General features: G+C 32.1%; 1 protein-coding gene and 1 pseudogene across 2 annotated transcripts; both read right to left on the bottom strand.

Annotated features, from left to right (window-relative positions):
* Positions 1 to 158: 158 nt before the first annotated feature.
* On the bottom strand, positions 159 to 3407 carry LOC105970794 (raucaffricine-O-beta-D-glucosidase-like; annotated as a pseudogene). Its single transcript, XR_016033735.1, has 13 exons — positions 3232 to 3407; positions 3063 to 3132; positions 2827 to 2885; positions 2633 to 2708; positions 2464 to 2541; positions 2270 to 2357; positions 1828 to 2155; positions 1637 to 1752; positions 1300 to 1517; positions 1151 to 1182; positions 916 to 1018; positions 708 to 816; positions 159 to 600 (listed from the first exon to the last, which is right to left on the bottom strand). The product of XR_016033735.1 is annotated as a raucaffricine-O-beta-D-glucosidase-like (transcript).
* A 2549-nt stretch (positions 3408 to 5956) lies between these two features.
* LOC148767336 (oleuropein beta-glucosidase-like) lies at positions 5957 to 10559 on the bottom strand. Its single transcript, XM_088823702.1, has 13 exons — positions 10377 to 10559; positions 10176 to 10245; positions 9996 to 10054; positions 9736 to 9811; positions 9115 to 9192; positions 8851 to 8938; positions 8126 to 8459; positions 7929 to 8044; positions 7597 to 7814; positions 7012 to 7043; positions 6767 to 6869; positions 6563 to 6671; positions 5957 to 6461 (listed from the first exon to the last, which is right to left on the bottom strand). The coding sequence occupies exons 1-13, from the start codon at positions 10485 to 10487 to the stop codon at positions 6128 to 6130; spliced, it is 1728 nt and encodes a 575-aa protein (XP_088679828.1). The 5' UTR covers positions 10488 to 10559; the 3' UTR covers positions 5957 to 6127.
* Between the last annotated feature and the right edge of the window lie 6349 nt (positions 10560 to 16908).

Raw genomic sequence — 16908 nt, 5'->3', positions numbered from 1 at the left:
TTGGCAATTACTCAAAAAATAATTAAAATAGGGAGTTATAAAATTTTAAAATTCCACTCAACCGATAACAAATTCAATGAATTTTTAATTTTTAACTTTTTTAGTGACGATGAATTTAATACCACACACACCATATGATAATACATAAAAGAAATCAGTGACATTAAAAATTCATATCCAAATTCCAGAGAAAATTGAAAGTGAAACATGTTACATGACTTCTTTCTTATTCAAACATAATTAGAAAATTAAAAAAAAAAAAAAAAAAAAGGAATCAAAACACGTTTATTCATGAAGAAGTACGAGTATTCACGATTACAAGCGCGACATCTCCACATACACGACTTAACCTTGTCTTGGCCTTTTCGCTGGATTTTTGTTAACGCTTTCGATTTTTTCTTCAACTTGTCTCTTGTCGTATAAAAGTGTTTTTCTACTCAAGAAATTCATAAACCATATATAGCCGAGCTCTTTGGGTACCTCGTTAGTCCATTCCCGTAGTCAACGTAAATCATCCCGAATCGAACCGTATATCCTTCTGCCCATTCGTAATTGTCAAGTAACGACCACACAAAGTATCCCTTAACCCTTGCACCCACACTGAAAGAAACGAATACATCCAAACCTGATTAGGAGAAGAAAAAAAGAATATATTTTTTTTCCTTTTAAGATTTATGTATATGGTTCGAAAAAGATTAGCGACTTACGTAATGGCATCTTTCATCGCGGCGAAATGATCTTGATGATATTTGATCCTTGGCTTATCAACACGAGCTTCGGTAATTGTTAAGCTCTTATTATTTTTTTCACAATAACCTACATTGGGAAAAAAATGCGATTAATAGTTCTAACAAAAAAATATAGTTTTATTTTTTTTCAAATATACTTTACGTATAAAAAATTATAATTAATTACCGTTCTCCGTAACGTAAATCAACGGATTGTCATACACTTTATACGTGTGCACTAAAAGCTCATAGAATCCCTTAGGGACAACGAACAGCCATTCCGAACCACCCTAATAAAGAAGTACAACGATATTTTAATTTAGAAATTAATTTCTATATAGTAATTTATTTATTTATTTAACACAGCCTTATATAATTTGTAAATAATTGCTACAGAAAACCCCTTAGTAATATATATATACCTGATCACCAATTGGAACCCCACATCTTTTAGCTAAAAAAAAGAAAACATTTAACAAAAAACAAAGCTCATAATTATTACAACATGTTATAAAACAAGAAAAATATAAATATTTTATATAGCAAATTAAAATAAATTAATAATACTTACTGTGCAATTCAACTTCTTGATCAGTCCAATAAGTTGGTGGTGTACCAGGTGGGGTAGGTTTATTGGAGGCATAATTAGTTGTGTAATAATTCAATCCAATAAAATCATAGCTTCCTTTTACCATCTTTGTTTCCTCAGGTGTAAATACCGGTAGCCGGTCACCCACTCTCTCTCTCATCACTGGGGGGTAATCACCCCTCACTATTGGTGCTATAAACCTTTAAATTAAACAAATTCAACAATTTTGAAATTAATTCATCATTTATATATATTTTGTTTATTATTAATTATTTAGTATACTTTATTCTGAAATATTAATGAATGAATTAATTATTACCATCCCCACATAAAATCAACGGCTCTTGCAGCAGCTTTTATATCTTCTTTAGTATCCTTTAGTGGTGTAAACCACTTTGAAACATTGGTAACACCTATTATTCCTTTTTGGGCCTCCTGTATTAAAATTAAAATGAAAAATAAAAAATAGATATATACATAATTAATAAAGTTAAAATAAATATAGATAACCTGATAGTCTCGTCGGTATACTTCAACAGCGGCTGCATGAGCAAGAATCAAATTATGAGCGACTTCGTAGGGTTCAGTTCCTGGGTTCGAAAGAGAGTTAACGGTTTGGTCGACGACTCCACTTCCACATCGGTGAATTTTCTTTTGAATAGTTGGAGCACCATTAGTTGATTCAGCTCCGGTTGAATACGAACCATGGTTAGGTGGGAAGTCTCCACTTATGTAACCGTGGTGAGTGTACGTCCACGACTCGTTTATCGTGATCCAGTGCTTCACACGGTCCCCGAACTCGAAGAAGCACACTTCTGCATACTCCGCAAAATCTTGCCTGTCGTCGTCGTTGTTCGTTATTATTAATTATATACGAATGTACACACATTTTAATTAGTGATCTCATTATTATAAATGTGATTAATTAGCATTAATATTGAGCTATGCTTACACTATTTTTGGGCTTGCAAAGCCACCGTACTCCTCTTGCAAGAAAGTGGGAGTATCCCAATGGAAGATTGTTACATACGGCTGAATTCCTACACACACATACATACAAAATATTGTGTGTATACATTATGGAGTAAATCATATATATTTATGTGTGTGTGTGTGTGTGTTTAAAAAATTAATTATGTAATTGACCTTTGGAGAGTGCATAGTCAATGACATTATTATAGAACTTGACGCCTTCTCTGTTAACGCCGCCACTCAATCTCCCGCCTAAAGTACAATTAATTAACACTCATGAGATGATTATTTAACAGAATATTCTTTTAGTGTTACTATTTTAAGAATTAGAATATTCGATCACCTGGTAATATTCTGGTCCATGCAATTGAAAACCTGTAAGCATCTAACCCTAACTTTTTCATCAAATCAATATCCTCCTGCACACCAATTACACCAATTATAGTTAGGAGATAAAAATATGTAATTAATAAAACTATTAAGAATTTTTTTAAAAAAAAAAATTATTAATGAGGTGGCCGGTGAAAAATTAATTACCTTGAATTTATTGTAGTGGTCAATAGCAAGGCAGCCATTGCTACCATCGGATATTTTAGCTGCCATTTCCATACACACATAGTTAACATTAGACAACTGAATACAAAATAAAATATGTATTAATTAATTAGTACACAGTTGATCTTTACTAAATAAAGGATTAATTAATTTTTAATATTGTAATGTAACACGTGTCTGAGTGTGGTTGATTGACGTATATATGAATGTATTAGTACCAGGTTTGGTTATGCTGAAGGTGTCCCAAATACTAAACGCTTTACCATCCTCCTTATAACCACCTTCTATCTGAAATATTTTAACAACAATATCACCAAATATATATATATATATATATATATATATATATATATATTATATATATATATATAATATATATATAAAGACCTGATAAGCAGAAGTAGCAGCGCCAAAGACAAAATCACTGCCAAAGTCATGTCTAGAAATATTGCTGTTGTCACTGCCTGCCATTGTGTGTGTCTGTGGGTTTTTAGAGAGAGAGAGAAACAAGGTAGGTAGGTAGGTAGGTAGACTGATTATTAGTAGTGATGAGATTTGAGAACAAATACGTGCTCATATTTAATTTATAGGGCCAAAGTATGAGACTTTGCACGTGTTTGTTTAGTCGATATCACATGCCATACGCGTGTACATGCATATAGATCGATCTCGTGATTAAGGGGGAGGTAAATGTTACGCCTGATTAGTTATACATGGATGTGTCATGTGTGTGATTAATCTACTCTCGAAAAGATTAACATGTTGTTTTCATTCTGATTATTTCATTCTTGTTTTTATTCAATAATGTTAATATATAATGGAGAAAACAATATAATTACTCGAATAAAATAATATTCATTTCTTCGTATGATGATACTTTCACCGTACCGTACCGTTGTTTATCGTTTCCTTATTTTGAAAGCAAACAATATGTATATATATATGGTTATAATTGTACTGTCTATGGGTGTAACAAGACGAATTTGATTGTTTTGGCGAGCTTGAGCTACTCATGAACTCATGAACTCCATCACTAGTGTGTGTGTGTATATATATATATATATATATATATATATATATATATATATATATATATATATATATATATATATATATATATGCATGTGTATATAATTATACATTACATATAACATGTATATTATATAGGGTAAATTCCAATACTTTACCCCCTTGTATTTTGGCTCGATATCACTTTACCATCTTCTACTTTCAATTGCATCGATTTACCCCCTTATACTCTGGTTCGATATCACTTTACCCCCTTCTACTCTCAATTGTATCGATTTGCCCCCTTGTACTTTGGCTCGATATCACTTTAGCCCCTTCTACTCTCAATTGCATCGATTTGCCCCCATTTATTTGAAAAATTGTCTCAATGTGGCGCTCGTCGTTAGTTTTCACACCTATGACCTTAACATCGTTTGATCTATGTTCGAAAATTACACAAAAAAACACCAGTTTAAATAATTATTAAAAATAAATAAATAAATAAAAAAAAATTGTGGCCATCGTCGTGGACTATGGTTTCACGTTGTCTTGAATTTTTTTTAATTTTTAATTTTTTGTTCTTTTTTTTTTTTAATTTTTTTAATAATTATGTAAATTGGGAGGGGATGACTTGCCGGAAATAATATTAATTCAGCTGGCAAAACCTCTCCGTATTTTCCAGCAAGTTGTCTTCAGCTACATGCATTTCGCTCTCTTCTTTTCATGTGAGTTTCTTCAGATCGATTTTCGTTAAGGTTCGATAATATTCTCCGTCTTACCTTGAGTTGAAAAATGAAAAAAAATTGCATAGGTTTTTTTTTCTTTTGAAAGTTGAAGTTTCCCAATGAGGCTGGTACATCATATACACCAGAATAATTTAAATGTATTTTTCCGGAGAATGAACTCCAGGAAGGTGTAGTCGAAATTACTATCAGAAAATATATAAAGTAGTCAAAATGAACGAACACATTCAATAAAAAAGTATTTTTCCGATTTGTTTCTTTCGCATCGGTAATTTTTTTTTTATCATACATAGAGTATATAGTTGTTACTAATATTGCGTTACTAACATAATTGCATAAGCGTTTGCATTTTTTTAACAATAATTTTCTCTTGCATAAATAGCAATTTTAGGGGAACTTGCGCACGTAGAATATTTATTTGATGCTAAACTTAGTGAAATATATAGAGCAATTATTAACCGTTGATTAACACCTAATTACAGACACACCCATGTGTATGTTTGTTTAGTGAAAAGTTATTTAACCAATCACTACATCAATAGTTAAAATTCACCCGGTGTATTTAACCCGGTGCAGTATCTAAATGACCCTTGGATTGGAGTACTTATGCATCTAACGGCTAAGAATCGTTTAGATGTACATAATATACATGTTTTAAATTATAATTAATGAGTAGATACAATGTTATTATATACATATATACAAAATTCTATATTTTTTAAAATGATTTGTCGCTTGACATCTGTCCGTAGATTAATCCAAAAAAAAAATCCAATTCCACGTCAGCAAGTAAATTTATTCTGTGTTGGGAAATTCAATCTGCTATATTTGAATAATTCGGCTGTGTGGGAGTTATATTTTGGGGCTTGGAGTTTGGCCCACTGCTTTTATGGGCAATTACTCGAAAAATAATTAACCGCGTTGAAGAAAAGGACCTCGAATCAAAGTACTCTGTCATTCTGATCAAACGCCGGATTTGCAAGATGGTCCGCTATCACGTTGGCTTCTCTATGTACATGAAGAAGTTGTACTTTCCAAACTTTTTATAAGTGTTTGTTGAATACGGACTATCAAGTGTTTATTCTGCAGAGAAGAAGAACCGCACGATCTGAAAATGGACACCGTTACGTTGTTGAATTTGTTGTAATGAACTAGCCATTGAATATAGCACGGGATGCACTATAAATGTGCCGTAATTTGTGCAGTTAGATTAGTAGTTGTATTATATATCGCTAACATAAATTTTGGAGGCAAGTATAGATGAAAATCGATTCATATACTTAATAGAAAGTGAAAAATTCATATCAAAATTCCATAGAAAATCGAACGTGAAAGGGTACAGATTACACGCGCCACTGAAACAGCTTATTCGAATACAACAAACATAACATGAGTTATTTCTTATTCAAAACATAATCGGAAATTCAAAAAAAAAAAAAAAAAAAAAAGCTGAAGAAAGGAATCAAAACATGTTTATTCGTGAAAAAGTACGAGTCTTCACCATTGCAAACACGAGTAATCTCCGCATACACTTAATCCATTCTTGGCCTTTTCGCTGGATTAATGTTGTTCCCATTTTCAATTTGTTCGACTTGCTCGGCGGCCTTGCCATTCCCGTTTTCAATTAGTTCAACTTGCTCGGCGGCCCCATTTTCAATTTGTTCAACTTGCTTGGCGGCCTTGTCAAATAACATTGTCTTTCCGCTCAAGAAATTCATAAACCATATAGCCGAGTTTTTCGGGTACCTTGTTAATCCATTCCCGTAGTCAACGTAAATCATCCCAAATCGAACCGTGTATCCTTCGGCCCATTCGTAATTATCAAGCAACGACCACACAAAATATCCCTTAACCCTTGCACCCTCACTGGAAAAACGAATAGATCCAAACCCCATTAGAAAAAATAAATAATATTTCTTGTAAGATTATATAATATATGGTTCGAAAAAGATAAAGAGACGACTTACGCAATGGCTTCCTTCATTGCGGCAAAATGATCCTGATGATATTTGATCCTTGGCTTATCAACACGAGCTTGTGTAATTGTTAAGCTCTTATTATTTATTTCACAATAACCTACATAGAAAAAATGGTAATTAAACAACTCTTATAAAACATGTAATACTCTTTTTTCCCCCTTTCAATTCGATGTTGTGTATTTAATTAATTACCGTTCTCCGTAATGTAAATCAATGGATCGTCATACACTTCGTACGTGTGCACTATAAGCGCGTAGAATCCTTCCGGGACAACAAACAACCATTCCGAACCACCCTAATGAAGGAGGGCAACGATATTTTAGCAATTAGTTAATTTCTATATAACATTTTACTAATTAATTTAACATACCCCCCTATATAATTTGTAATTAATTAATATATAAAAAAATATACCCCTTAATAAATGATATATATACCTGCTCACCAATTGGCATCCCATTTCGTTTAGCTAGAAAAAAACATAAAACAAAACAAAAAAGCTCATAATTATTACAAAAATCTAAAACAAGAAAAAAGATAAAGTATATTGCAAATTAAATTAAGTTAAAATAAAGGGTAAATTACAACCACTCCAGAGATATGGTCAAATTACGAAACAATCCCTCATATTTGGATAATTACAACTCTCCCCTCAACTATGAATCGTCTTACACGTCCAATCTTATGATTTCAAATTCAACATAATCTTCCAGATTACGTTGAATGTTCTCTAGTTTGTACTCTTTTTGTGCAAAAATGCAGTTTCTGATGCACCACAATTTGATATATATATAAGCCAAAAAACACATCTTACGATCAACTTGCTTCAAAATGTGGGGCTCGAATAAGGTAAAACGGGTACAAATTGGAGAATATTCAAAATAATCTAGGTGGACGTGTAAGAAGATTTATAGTTGAGGGAGTGGTTGTAATTACCTAAACATAAGGAGTTTTTTCGTAATTTAACCATACCCCAGGGATGTGGTTGTAATTTACCCTTAAAATAAATTAATAATACTTACTGTGCAATTCAACTTCTTGATCTGTCCAATAAGTTGGTGGTGTACCAATTGGGGTAGGTTTATTGGAGGCATAATTAGTTGTGTAATAATTCAATCCAATAAAATCATAACTTCCTTTTACCATCTTTGTTTCCTCAGGTGTAAATACCGGTAGCCGGTCACCCACTCTCTCTCTCATCACAGAGGGGTAATCACCCCTCACTATAGGTGCCATAAACCTGAAAATAAAACAAAATCAACAATTTTGAAATTAATTCATCATATATAATTTCTTTAATTATTAATTATTTAGTATACTTTATTCTGAAATATTAATTAATTAATTATATTACCATCCCCACATAAAATCAACAGCTCTTGAAGCAGCTGCTTTATCTTCTTCAGTGTCCTCTAGTGGTAGAAACCACTTTGAAACATTTGTAACACCTATTATACCTTTTTGGGCCTCCTGCAAAAGAAAAATAAAATTAAATAATTACATAATTAAGAAGGAAATATTAATTAGTTAAGAGTTAGTTAGTTAGATAACCTGATAGTCTCGTCGGTATATTTCGACAGCGGCTGCATGAGCAAGAATCAAATTATGCGCAACTTCGTAGGGTTCGGTTCCAGGGTTCGAAAGAGGGCTGACAGTTTGGTCAACTCCACTTCCACTTCGGTGAGTCGTTTTGTGCTTTGGAGCACCATTATTAGTTGCTTCGCCCGGGCCTCCGCTGGTTGAATACGAACCATGGTTAGGTGGGAAGTCTCCACTTATGTAACCATGGTGAGTGTACGTCCACGACTCGTTTATCGTGATCCAATGCTTCACGCGGTCGCCGAACTCGAAGAAGCACACTTCTGCATACTCCGCAAAATCTTGCCTGTCGTCGTCGTTCGTTATTATTAATTACTCCCTCCATTCCATTTTAATTGTCTTTTTGGGCTAATTCACTCATATTAAGAAAACAAATAAATGTGCATTGATTCTAGAAAAATCATAGTAAAATGACTAAAAAATCATTTTTATTAAATGTTTAACCATTAATTTTCTTCACAGTAATAAGGGCATAGCTGAGAAAATACAAGAAATACTTTATTGGAATCCTAAAGTGACAATTATTTTGAAATGAAAAAAATTCTCTAGAAAGACAATTAAAATGGAATGGAGGTAGTATATACGAATGTACACACATTTTAATTAGTGATCATCTCATTATTATAAATGTGATTAATAAAAATTAATTAATTATATTAATGTTGAGCTATACTTACACTATTTTTGGGCTAGCAAAGCCACCGTATTCCTCTTGCAAGAAAGTGGGAGTATCCCAATGGAAGATTGTTACATACGGCTGAATTCCTATACACACATGACACATACAAACAATTATTGTACATTATAAATCATATCATATCATATCATATCATATCTATATATATATATATATATATATATATATATATATATATATATATATATATATATATATATATATATGTGTGTGTGTTTGTTTACTAAGTTAATTATGCAATTACCTTTGGAGAGTGAATAGTTAATGATATCATTATAAAACTTGACGCCTTCTCTATTAACCCCGGCGCTCAATCTCCCACCTAAATTACCAATGATCGATTAATGCTCGTGAGGCGATTAATTAACATAATATATTGTTTTTTTTATCTTAAGTTTTATTTTACTTTTATATATATATATATATATATATATATATATATATATATATATAGTGGCGGAGCCAAGATTTGCGGTGAGGGTGGGCTAAAATTTTACGGGGTTCGGAGATAGAGCCCTGAATTTTTTTAAGAGTTTTTTAAAAAAATATAGAGCAAAATAAATAGAAATTTGTATATTTTAATTAAATTATATATATTAAATTGTATATTGTCCAAAATATAATTATTAGAGCTCTTTAAACTATATTACAAATCTATTGGGTGGGCTAATTAAAATAGATTAGGATTGTGTATAAAACATAATAACTAAACATAATTAGCATTAAAATATTCCATAAAAAAATAATCAGGGTGGGCTTCAGCCCACCCACCCTTCAACGTGGCTCCGCCACTCTATATATATATATATATATATATATATATATATATATATATATATATATATATATATATATATATATATACCTGGCAATATTCTGGTCCATGCAAGTGATAACCTGTAAGCACCCAAGCCTAACTTTTTCATCAAATCAATATCCTCCTGCAAATAAATTTAGTTTTCGTGGTGAAGTTGCGTACTTTTCATTATATATCGATCGTGTCCAGTTAGATCCATAAATTACTCGGAGATAAAAATAATTAAAGTATACGAATTTTCGATATAACATGTAATGTAGACTTCTTTATTTATTTATGTATCTAGCAATGAGGTGGTGAAACAATACCTTGAATTTATTGTAGTGGTCAATAGCAAGGCAGCCATTACTACCATCAGATATTTTAGCTGCCATTTCCATACAATAATCAACATTAGACAAATAAATACAAAAAAATAAATAATTATTTCTTTATTGTAATGTAACACGTGTCTGACTGTGGTTGGTGACGTATGTATGTAATAATACCAGGTTTGGTTATGCTGAAAGTGTCCCAAATACTAAAGGCTTTACCAGCCTCCTTATAACCACCTTCTATCTGAAATCACAAAATCAACAAATTAAAATTAATAAAAAAAAAAATCAATAGTTTAGCTAGACAGTATTTAATTTAGTACAATATATTTAATTTATATATAATTTTAATAAAAATATCTCCAAAATATATACCTGATAAGCAGAAGTAGCAGCACCAAAGACAAAATCAGGTTCGAAGTCACTTCTAGAAATGTTGCTGTTGTTGGAGTACCTCGACACCAATGCAACTGCACTTCCAGACATTGTTGTGTGTGTGAGAGAGAGAAAGAAGTATATATGTAGAGAGAGAAACAAGGTAGATTGATTAATTAGTGATGAGATTTTGAGAACAAATAGATGCTCGTATTTATAGGCCAAAGTATGAGACGATACACGTGTATAGCCGATTATATATTAATGATGTATATATAATACAATTACAGTTTTACATAAGTATTAAAGATTATAGTATAGGTCGCCCAAGTACGTATATGCATGCATGTATTATGATTATGAACCACGTGCGTGAATAAGCATCATCAATATAATTAATTTAAGGGGAAACTATAGATAAATCCCTAATCCAAAACTCAACTCACAGATCAGTCCCTAGGTAGTTTCCCCAAGCAATTCAGTCCCTACTCACGCGCCTAACATGCAGTTCAGTCCCTAATAAAATGTGCAAATACTAAAATACCCTTTACTTTATACTAATTTTACATAACTTATTTCCAACCTCCAACGCGCCGTTTGTGTTACACGCCCTTTGCCCGTTACATTTCAAAAATCAAACAACAAGAAAGAAGCTAAACAGAGAAGAAACGAAGAACAAAGAAACAACAAAGAAGGAGGAAACAACGAAGCACGAAGAATCAACAAAACGCAGAAAAATTATAAAACGAAAGGAAAACTAAAAATAAACAAACCCATTTCTCGACAATGGTGAAGCAGGGTAAACAACAAGGTTTGATTTTTTTTTTTCTTTCATTTTCTTGGAAACAGACCCATTTGGGTGTTGCTTAAGCTTGCAAAAAGGTTTATTTGTTGTAGAATTGCATGATTTTGAACATATCCTCTCATGGGTATTATGCCTCGACTTTATTCGGTGTTTTCCCTAATCATTAAATCGGTTCCAATATCTGTTTTTCTGTTGTTTGGGTTTGCAAAGATCATTTATTTGTTGTCGAATTTCATGATTTTGTAACAGTTTCCTCATGGGTATTATTCTTCGGTGACATTAGCATGTCCCCAAAGCATTTTGAGTCCTAACAAGGGTTTCATATAGGATATGGGAAAGAGGCTTATTGTAGTTTTCGTACTGGGTATGTGTCATGCGCAGTAATGGTATTAATAGTGCATTTAGATGGTATTGACACAGGGTACTCGAAGTACTGTCCCGAAAGCATTTAGTCCCAACAAGGGATATGTCATATGTAATAATGGTATTGCTCTTGACTTCAGACGGTATTAACACAGGGTACTGGAAGTATAATCTTTGATGGTTCTGTAGTATGTGTCATATGCCACAATAGTATTACTAGTGCCTTTGAATGGTATTACTAGTGACTTTGGATGGTATTGACATGTGGTACTAGAAGTCTAATATTTGATGGTCTTGTAGTATAAGTCATATGCCATAATAGTATTACTAGTGCCTTTGAATGGTATTACTAGTAACTTTGGATGGTATTGACATGTGGAACTTTATAGTATGTTGTATTTGTTATAATTGTAGTTTTATGTGTATGTAATTGCAGGAATTGATGTAAAAGAAGATTGCAGCAAGCTATCAATAGGCTGCAGGTGCTCACCGATCGCTTTTCAAACAACCATGGAAGGTGTGAAAAAAGTGATGAAGAAACAACATTATGAAGTACTGAAGAAAAATCCCTTCTATCACTACATGGACATGCCTAAAATAAACCACAGCTTCCATAGGGTTGTGTCTCTCATGCAAGCGTACAATGTAAAAGATCGGGCCTTCTGGTTTGGGGGAAATACTATACGCTTGGAAGTGTTTTGGGGTTTTTGTGTTTTTTTTGTAATTAATGAACAAATGAATGTGTTTTTGTGCCATAAACAATCTGTCCTTTTGTTGTAGAGCTAATAATACTATTGATTAGCTCGCTTCGTACTTTTCCATTGTATCCATTGTACTATATGTTTCTATGAAATGTACTTACCTTTTGAACACATGGTACTTTATTTTGCGATTAATTAGTTTGTATAAAGAATATAAGCGTACCATAAAAATGAGCAACAAATACTTTCTAGTCTATTCGAAGATACCTTGTTAACACTAGACTTGTACTTACTTGATGAACAAAGCGTACTTCACATGTGTATTCACGAAAAACTTACCATAAACTGAAGAATTGTGTCTATTCATTCTTAATAGTCTTAAAATGAAGAGTTATGCCTTAAAATGCGATCATATGGATGCATTGGCCCCACAATAATATATAGATTGTAACAATACTATATGAATGACAAACATATACTTTATCAGTGAACAAAGCGTACTATAGTCACGAATCACTTGTACTTCACATGTGTATTCATTGTACTTACTTGATGAACAAACCGTACCATATTTTTTGATGAACTGAATTGTACCAATTTCATTGACGCTTTAATGATCAATAAGTACGGGAGATGCATAAATTATGTTTTAGATGATTATTTTAAGGTAGGTGGGCATTATTGTTGCGTTTGGAATACAAGATTCCATAAATATGTTGAATTTCATACATGATACTCATATACTATACAATATATTCATACAAGTCTACAATGCTCAAGTGTAAAACTAATATTTTCCTCAATTGTTACCATAATCGATATTGATCGACTCCCTCATTGTCTCCATTCATTCTTAATAGTCTTAAAATGAAGAGTTGTGTCTTAAAATGCGATCATATGGATGCATTGGCCCCACAATAATATATAGAGTGTAACAATACTATATGAATGGCAAACATATACTTCATCAGTGAACAAAGCGTACTATAGTCACGAATCACTTGTACTTCACATGTGTATTCATTGTACTTACTTGATGAACAAAGCATACCATATTTTTTGATGAATTGAATTGTACCAATTTCATTGACGCTTTAATGATCAATAAGTACGGGAGATGCATAAATTATGTTTTAGATGATTATTTTAAGGTAGGTGAGCATTATTGTTGCGTTTGGAATACAAGTTCCCATAAATATATATGTTGAATTTCATACATGATACTCATATACTATACAATATATTCATACAAGTCTACAATGCTCAAGTGTAAAACTAATATTTTCCTCAATTGTTACCATAATCGATATTGATCGACTCCCACATTGTCTCCATTCATTCTTAATAGTCTTAAAATGAAGAGTTGTGTCTTAAAATGCGATCATATGGATGCATTGGCCCCACAATAATATATAGAGTGTAACAATACTATATGAATGGCAAACATATACTTCATCAGTGAACAAAGCGTACTATAGTCACGAATCACTTGTACTTCACATGTGTATTCATTGTACTTACTTGATGAACAAAGCGTACTATATTGACGAATAACCCAAGCTTATATATTGTACTTATTTGGTGAATAAAGCGTACTATATTCACGAATAACCCAAACTTTACCAGCTTATACATTGTACTTATTTGGTGAATAAAGCGTACTATATTCACGAATAACCCGAACTTTACCAGCTTATACATTGTACTTATTTGGTGAACAAAGCGTACTATATTCACGAATAAACCGAATTTTACCAGCTTATACATTGTACTTATTTGGTGAACAAAGCGTACTATATTCACGAATAACCCTAACTTTACCAGCTTATACATTGTACTCTTATGTTCACTAATTAAACAACGGTACATAGGTTTTACATACATGTAGACTGCAAATATTACTAGATTCAACACTATTAAACTATGAACTACTCCACCTTCAGAATTGCAATTCTTCACTTCACTTTCTTGATGGACTTGGTTCATCGACGCACTTGTAGCTTCATTTTCTTCACGATTTGAGTTGGAAAAAGTTTTCCCAACTTCAAATGGTTCACACCAATGGGAGTAACCATGGTGTGGGCAACAGTAAAATAACCTTCCGGAATTCAAAATAGTTTCTGAAACCATGATTATTGTTTTCTTCCCACAATCAAGACACTTGCATTTCTTTTTTTTGTATTTTAACCCACTCATTTGAGTGGTGCTACTCGAAGAGTAGCATCACCACAAGTGTGCTCAAGATTGCATTTACGAATGCTAAATAACTTATCTGACTTGTACAATAATGCATAAACCCTCCATTTGCAGTTTTCGTCAATGCATAATGCTATGATCTTTTGTTGATCATTTTTCATGTACTTAAATGATCGATTATTAGCAATAGAATAGTTTTTCAGCATATGCCTAAAATCATCAGGATCTTTAAAAAACTGATTCTCCCCACAGATGCAATGTCTCTATGCATCAATTGAATTTCTAAGCGGATTACCCTCGATTTCCATCGATTGATCGCCGCTTTTAGTTTAAAAAAATTTAAAAAATGGATTACAATAGAGTGGAATCCAAATAACAATGTACATGAAAATATCATAACAATGCACTGGTTCCATACTATCTTCTCCATTATATAATACTAAGTTTTCCCACAAATAGTACCAAGTTTACCTATCACCTATACTATCCGAATAATGGTTACGTACTGTCTTCCCCATTATATGATACTATGTTTTCCACCAACAGTACCAAATTTACCTATCACCCATACTATTCAGATGAAGGTTACGTACTATCTTCCCCATTATATTATGTTTTCCCACCAACAGTACCAAATTTACCTATCACGCATACTATACGTATAACGATTACGTATTGTAAGTACCATACGTCCATACCATATTTATATTAGCATGGTACTATTGCGTGCCATATTTTATACTATGTATCACAATAATTAACAACCATAAAGAAATGCATTTCAGTAGTACAGAAAAATATGGAGATCTACCAGCCATCGGTGCGAACCCTCTTTCGTCGGAAAAAAGAGGAAACCAGAGGAGAGAAAGAGAGAAGAAATAGAGGAGAAAAAAAGCAGATAGAAATGAAGAAAGAGAAGAAAGAAAGAGAAGATGAAGAGAGAGAAAATGAAGAGATAGAAAATAAGGAGAGAGAAAAGGGTGAGAGTGAAAAAAAAGAGAGAGAATATAATAAAATATATTAAATTTACATTAGGGACTGATCTGCATGTCAGGCGCGTGAATAGGGACTGATTTGCTTGAAGAAACTACCTAGGGACTGATCTGTGATTTGAGTTTTGGATTAGGGATTTATCTGTAGTTTTCCCTTAATTGGTTAATTTAATTTGGAGCCAGTGTGGGCCCCGCCCCGCCATGGCGTGAAGCATGCATGCAAGCGTTGGTGCACGTGATGTAGTTTATGGTTGGTGTCTGATACACAGTTATCGATAAATTGATCTTCCCAAGATTTTAACCACATAATTATTAGTTTAATCAATCAAATCAAAACTGATCTTATAGTTATAGCGTATAGTGACACTATGCTCGGAGATTCCTTTTACCCCCTTACCCACTTTTTTAACCTATATATCATTTATATTATTTAATATATATATATTAAATAATATAAATGATATATAAGTTAAAAAAAATTGTTAATTATAGAATCCTTAGAAGATCTTACTAAATGATTCTAGTGAATTTATTTAAGTATCTATTAGCGAGGCTAGGGGTGGAAATTGGAACGGAATTTCCGAATTCTGCCAATTCCGATCCGAAAATATCCGAATTTGGAACCCGTTTTTTTTTCGATTTTTCCAATTATATTGAGAACGGAATTGGAATTACATATAAAATTATTGGAAATTCCGATTTCCGATCATATTTTATTTCCGAAATATATAATGTATGATATATACTATATAAAAAAATATAAATGCTATGAATTGTTATATATGTTGTATTTCTGAATTATTTTTATATTCTTGTTTTGCAATAACTATGTTTGCTTTGATAAGCTGATTATGTTGTTTTTACAAGTGTTTAGATTTCATCTTATTGAACTTGGTTTTGGATTCTTGCATTTTGTCGAAAAATTACGAAAATATTAGGAAATAAAATCTTAAAATTACCATTATTTCCGATTTTAGAACAAAAAATTACGAATTAATGCAATTTCCGAAAATTCCGAAATTCCGCCGATTCCGAGGTATTCCGAAATTGGAATGGATTTTGAAATTCCGATTTTTTTGGAATGAAAATTGGAACCTATTTTTAACTTCCGAAAAAAAATGGAGAATTTCCGAAAAAAATATCTCCGATCCATTCCGTCCGATTTCCACCCATAAGCGAGGCCCCTTATTATTTATTTTAATAGAAATAGACTCATTTTTTTTTTTTTTTTGCATTTGAGAGAACCTTCTTACTTCTCATAAACTTATTTTACTATTACATTATTTCAAATTTCCACCCCTGACTTACTATCTATATTTCGTTCTATTTTTTACCTTTTCTATTTTTTTCCTTTTTAATAAATTCATTATTTTTTAAATAAATTACATTTTTGTTTCTTTATTATAGTAAAAATTACAGTAATCAACTGCAAATATTTTGTTATAACTATAATTTGTTAAAAAGTAATTTGACAT

The sequence above is a fragment of the Erythranthe guttata genome, chromosome 10 (assembly GCF_056151865.1).
Source record: "Erythranthe guttata isolate IM_541 chromosome 10, IM_541, whole genome shotgun sequence".
Lineage (NCBI taxonomy): Eukaryota > Viridiplantae > Streptophyta > Magnoliopsida > Lamiales > Phrymaceae > Erythranthe > Erythranthe guttata.
Note: the sequence above shows the minus strand (reverse complement) of the source record. Positions and strands in the feature narration are given on the sequence as shown.

Excerpts from the sequence above, each read along its gene's own strand:
- LOC148767336 (XM_088823702.1), bottom strand. The coding sequence starts at position 10,487 with ATGTCTGGAAGTGCAGTTGCATTGGTGTCGAGGTACTCCAACAACAGC. Across the intron at positions 9,193-9,735 it reads ATGGACCAGAATATTGCCAG|GTGGGAGATTGAGCGCCGGG; the intron begins GTATATATATAT and ends TTGGTAATTTAG. Across the intron at positions 8,045-8,125 it reads TATACCGACGAGACTATCAG|GAGGCCCAAAAAGGTATAAT; the intron begins GTTATCTAACTA and ends TTTCTTTTGCAG.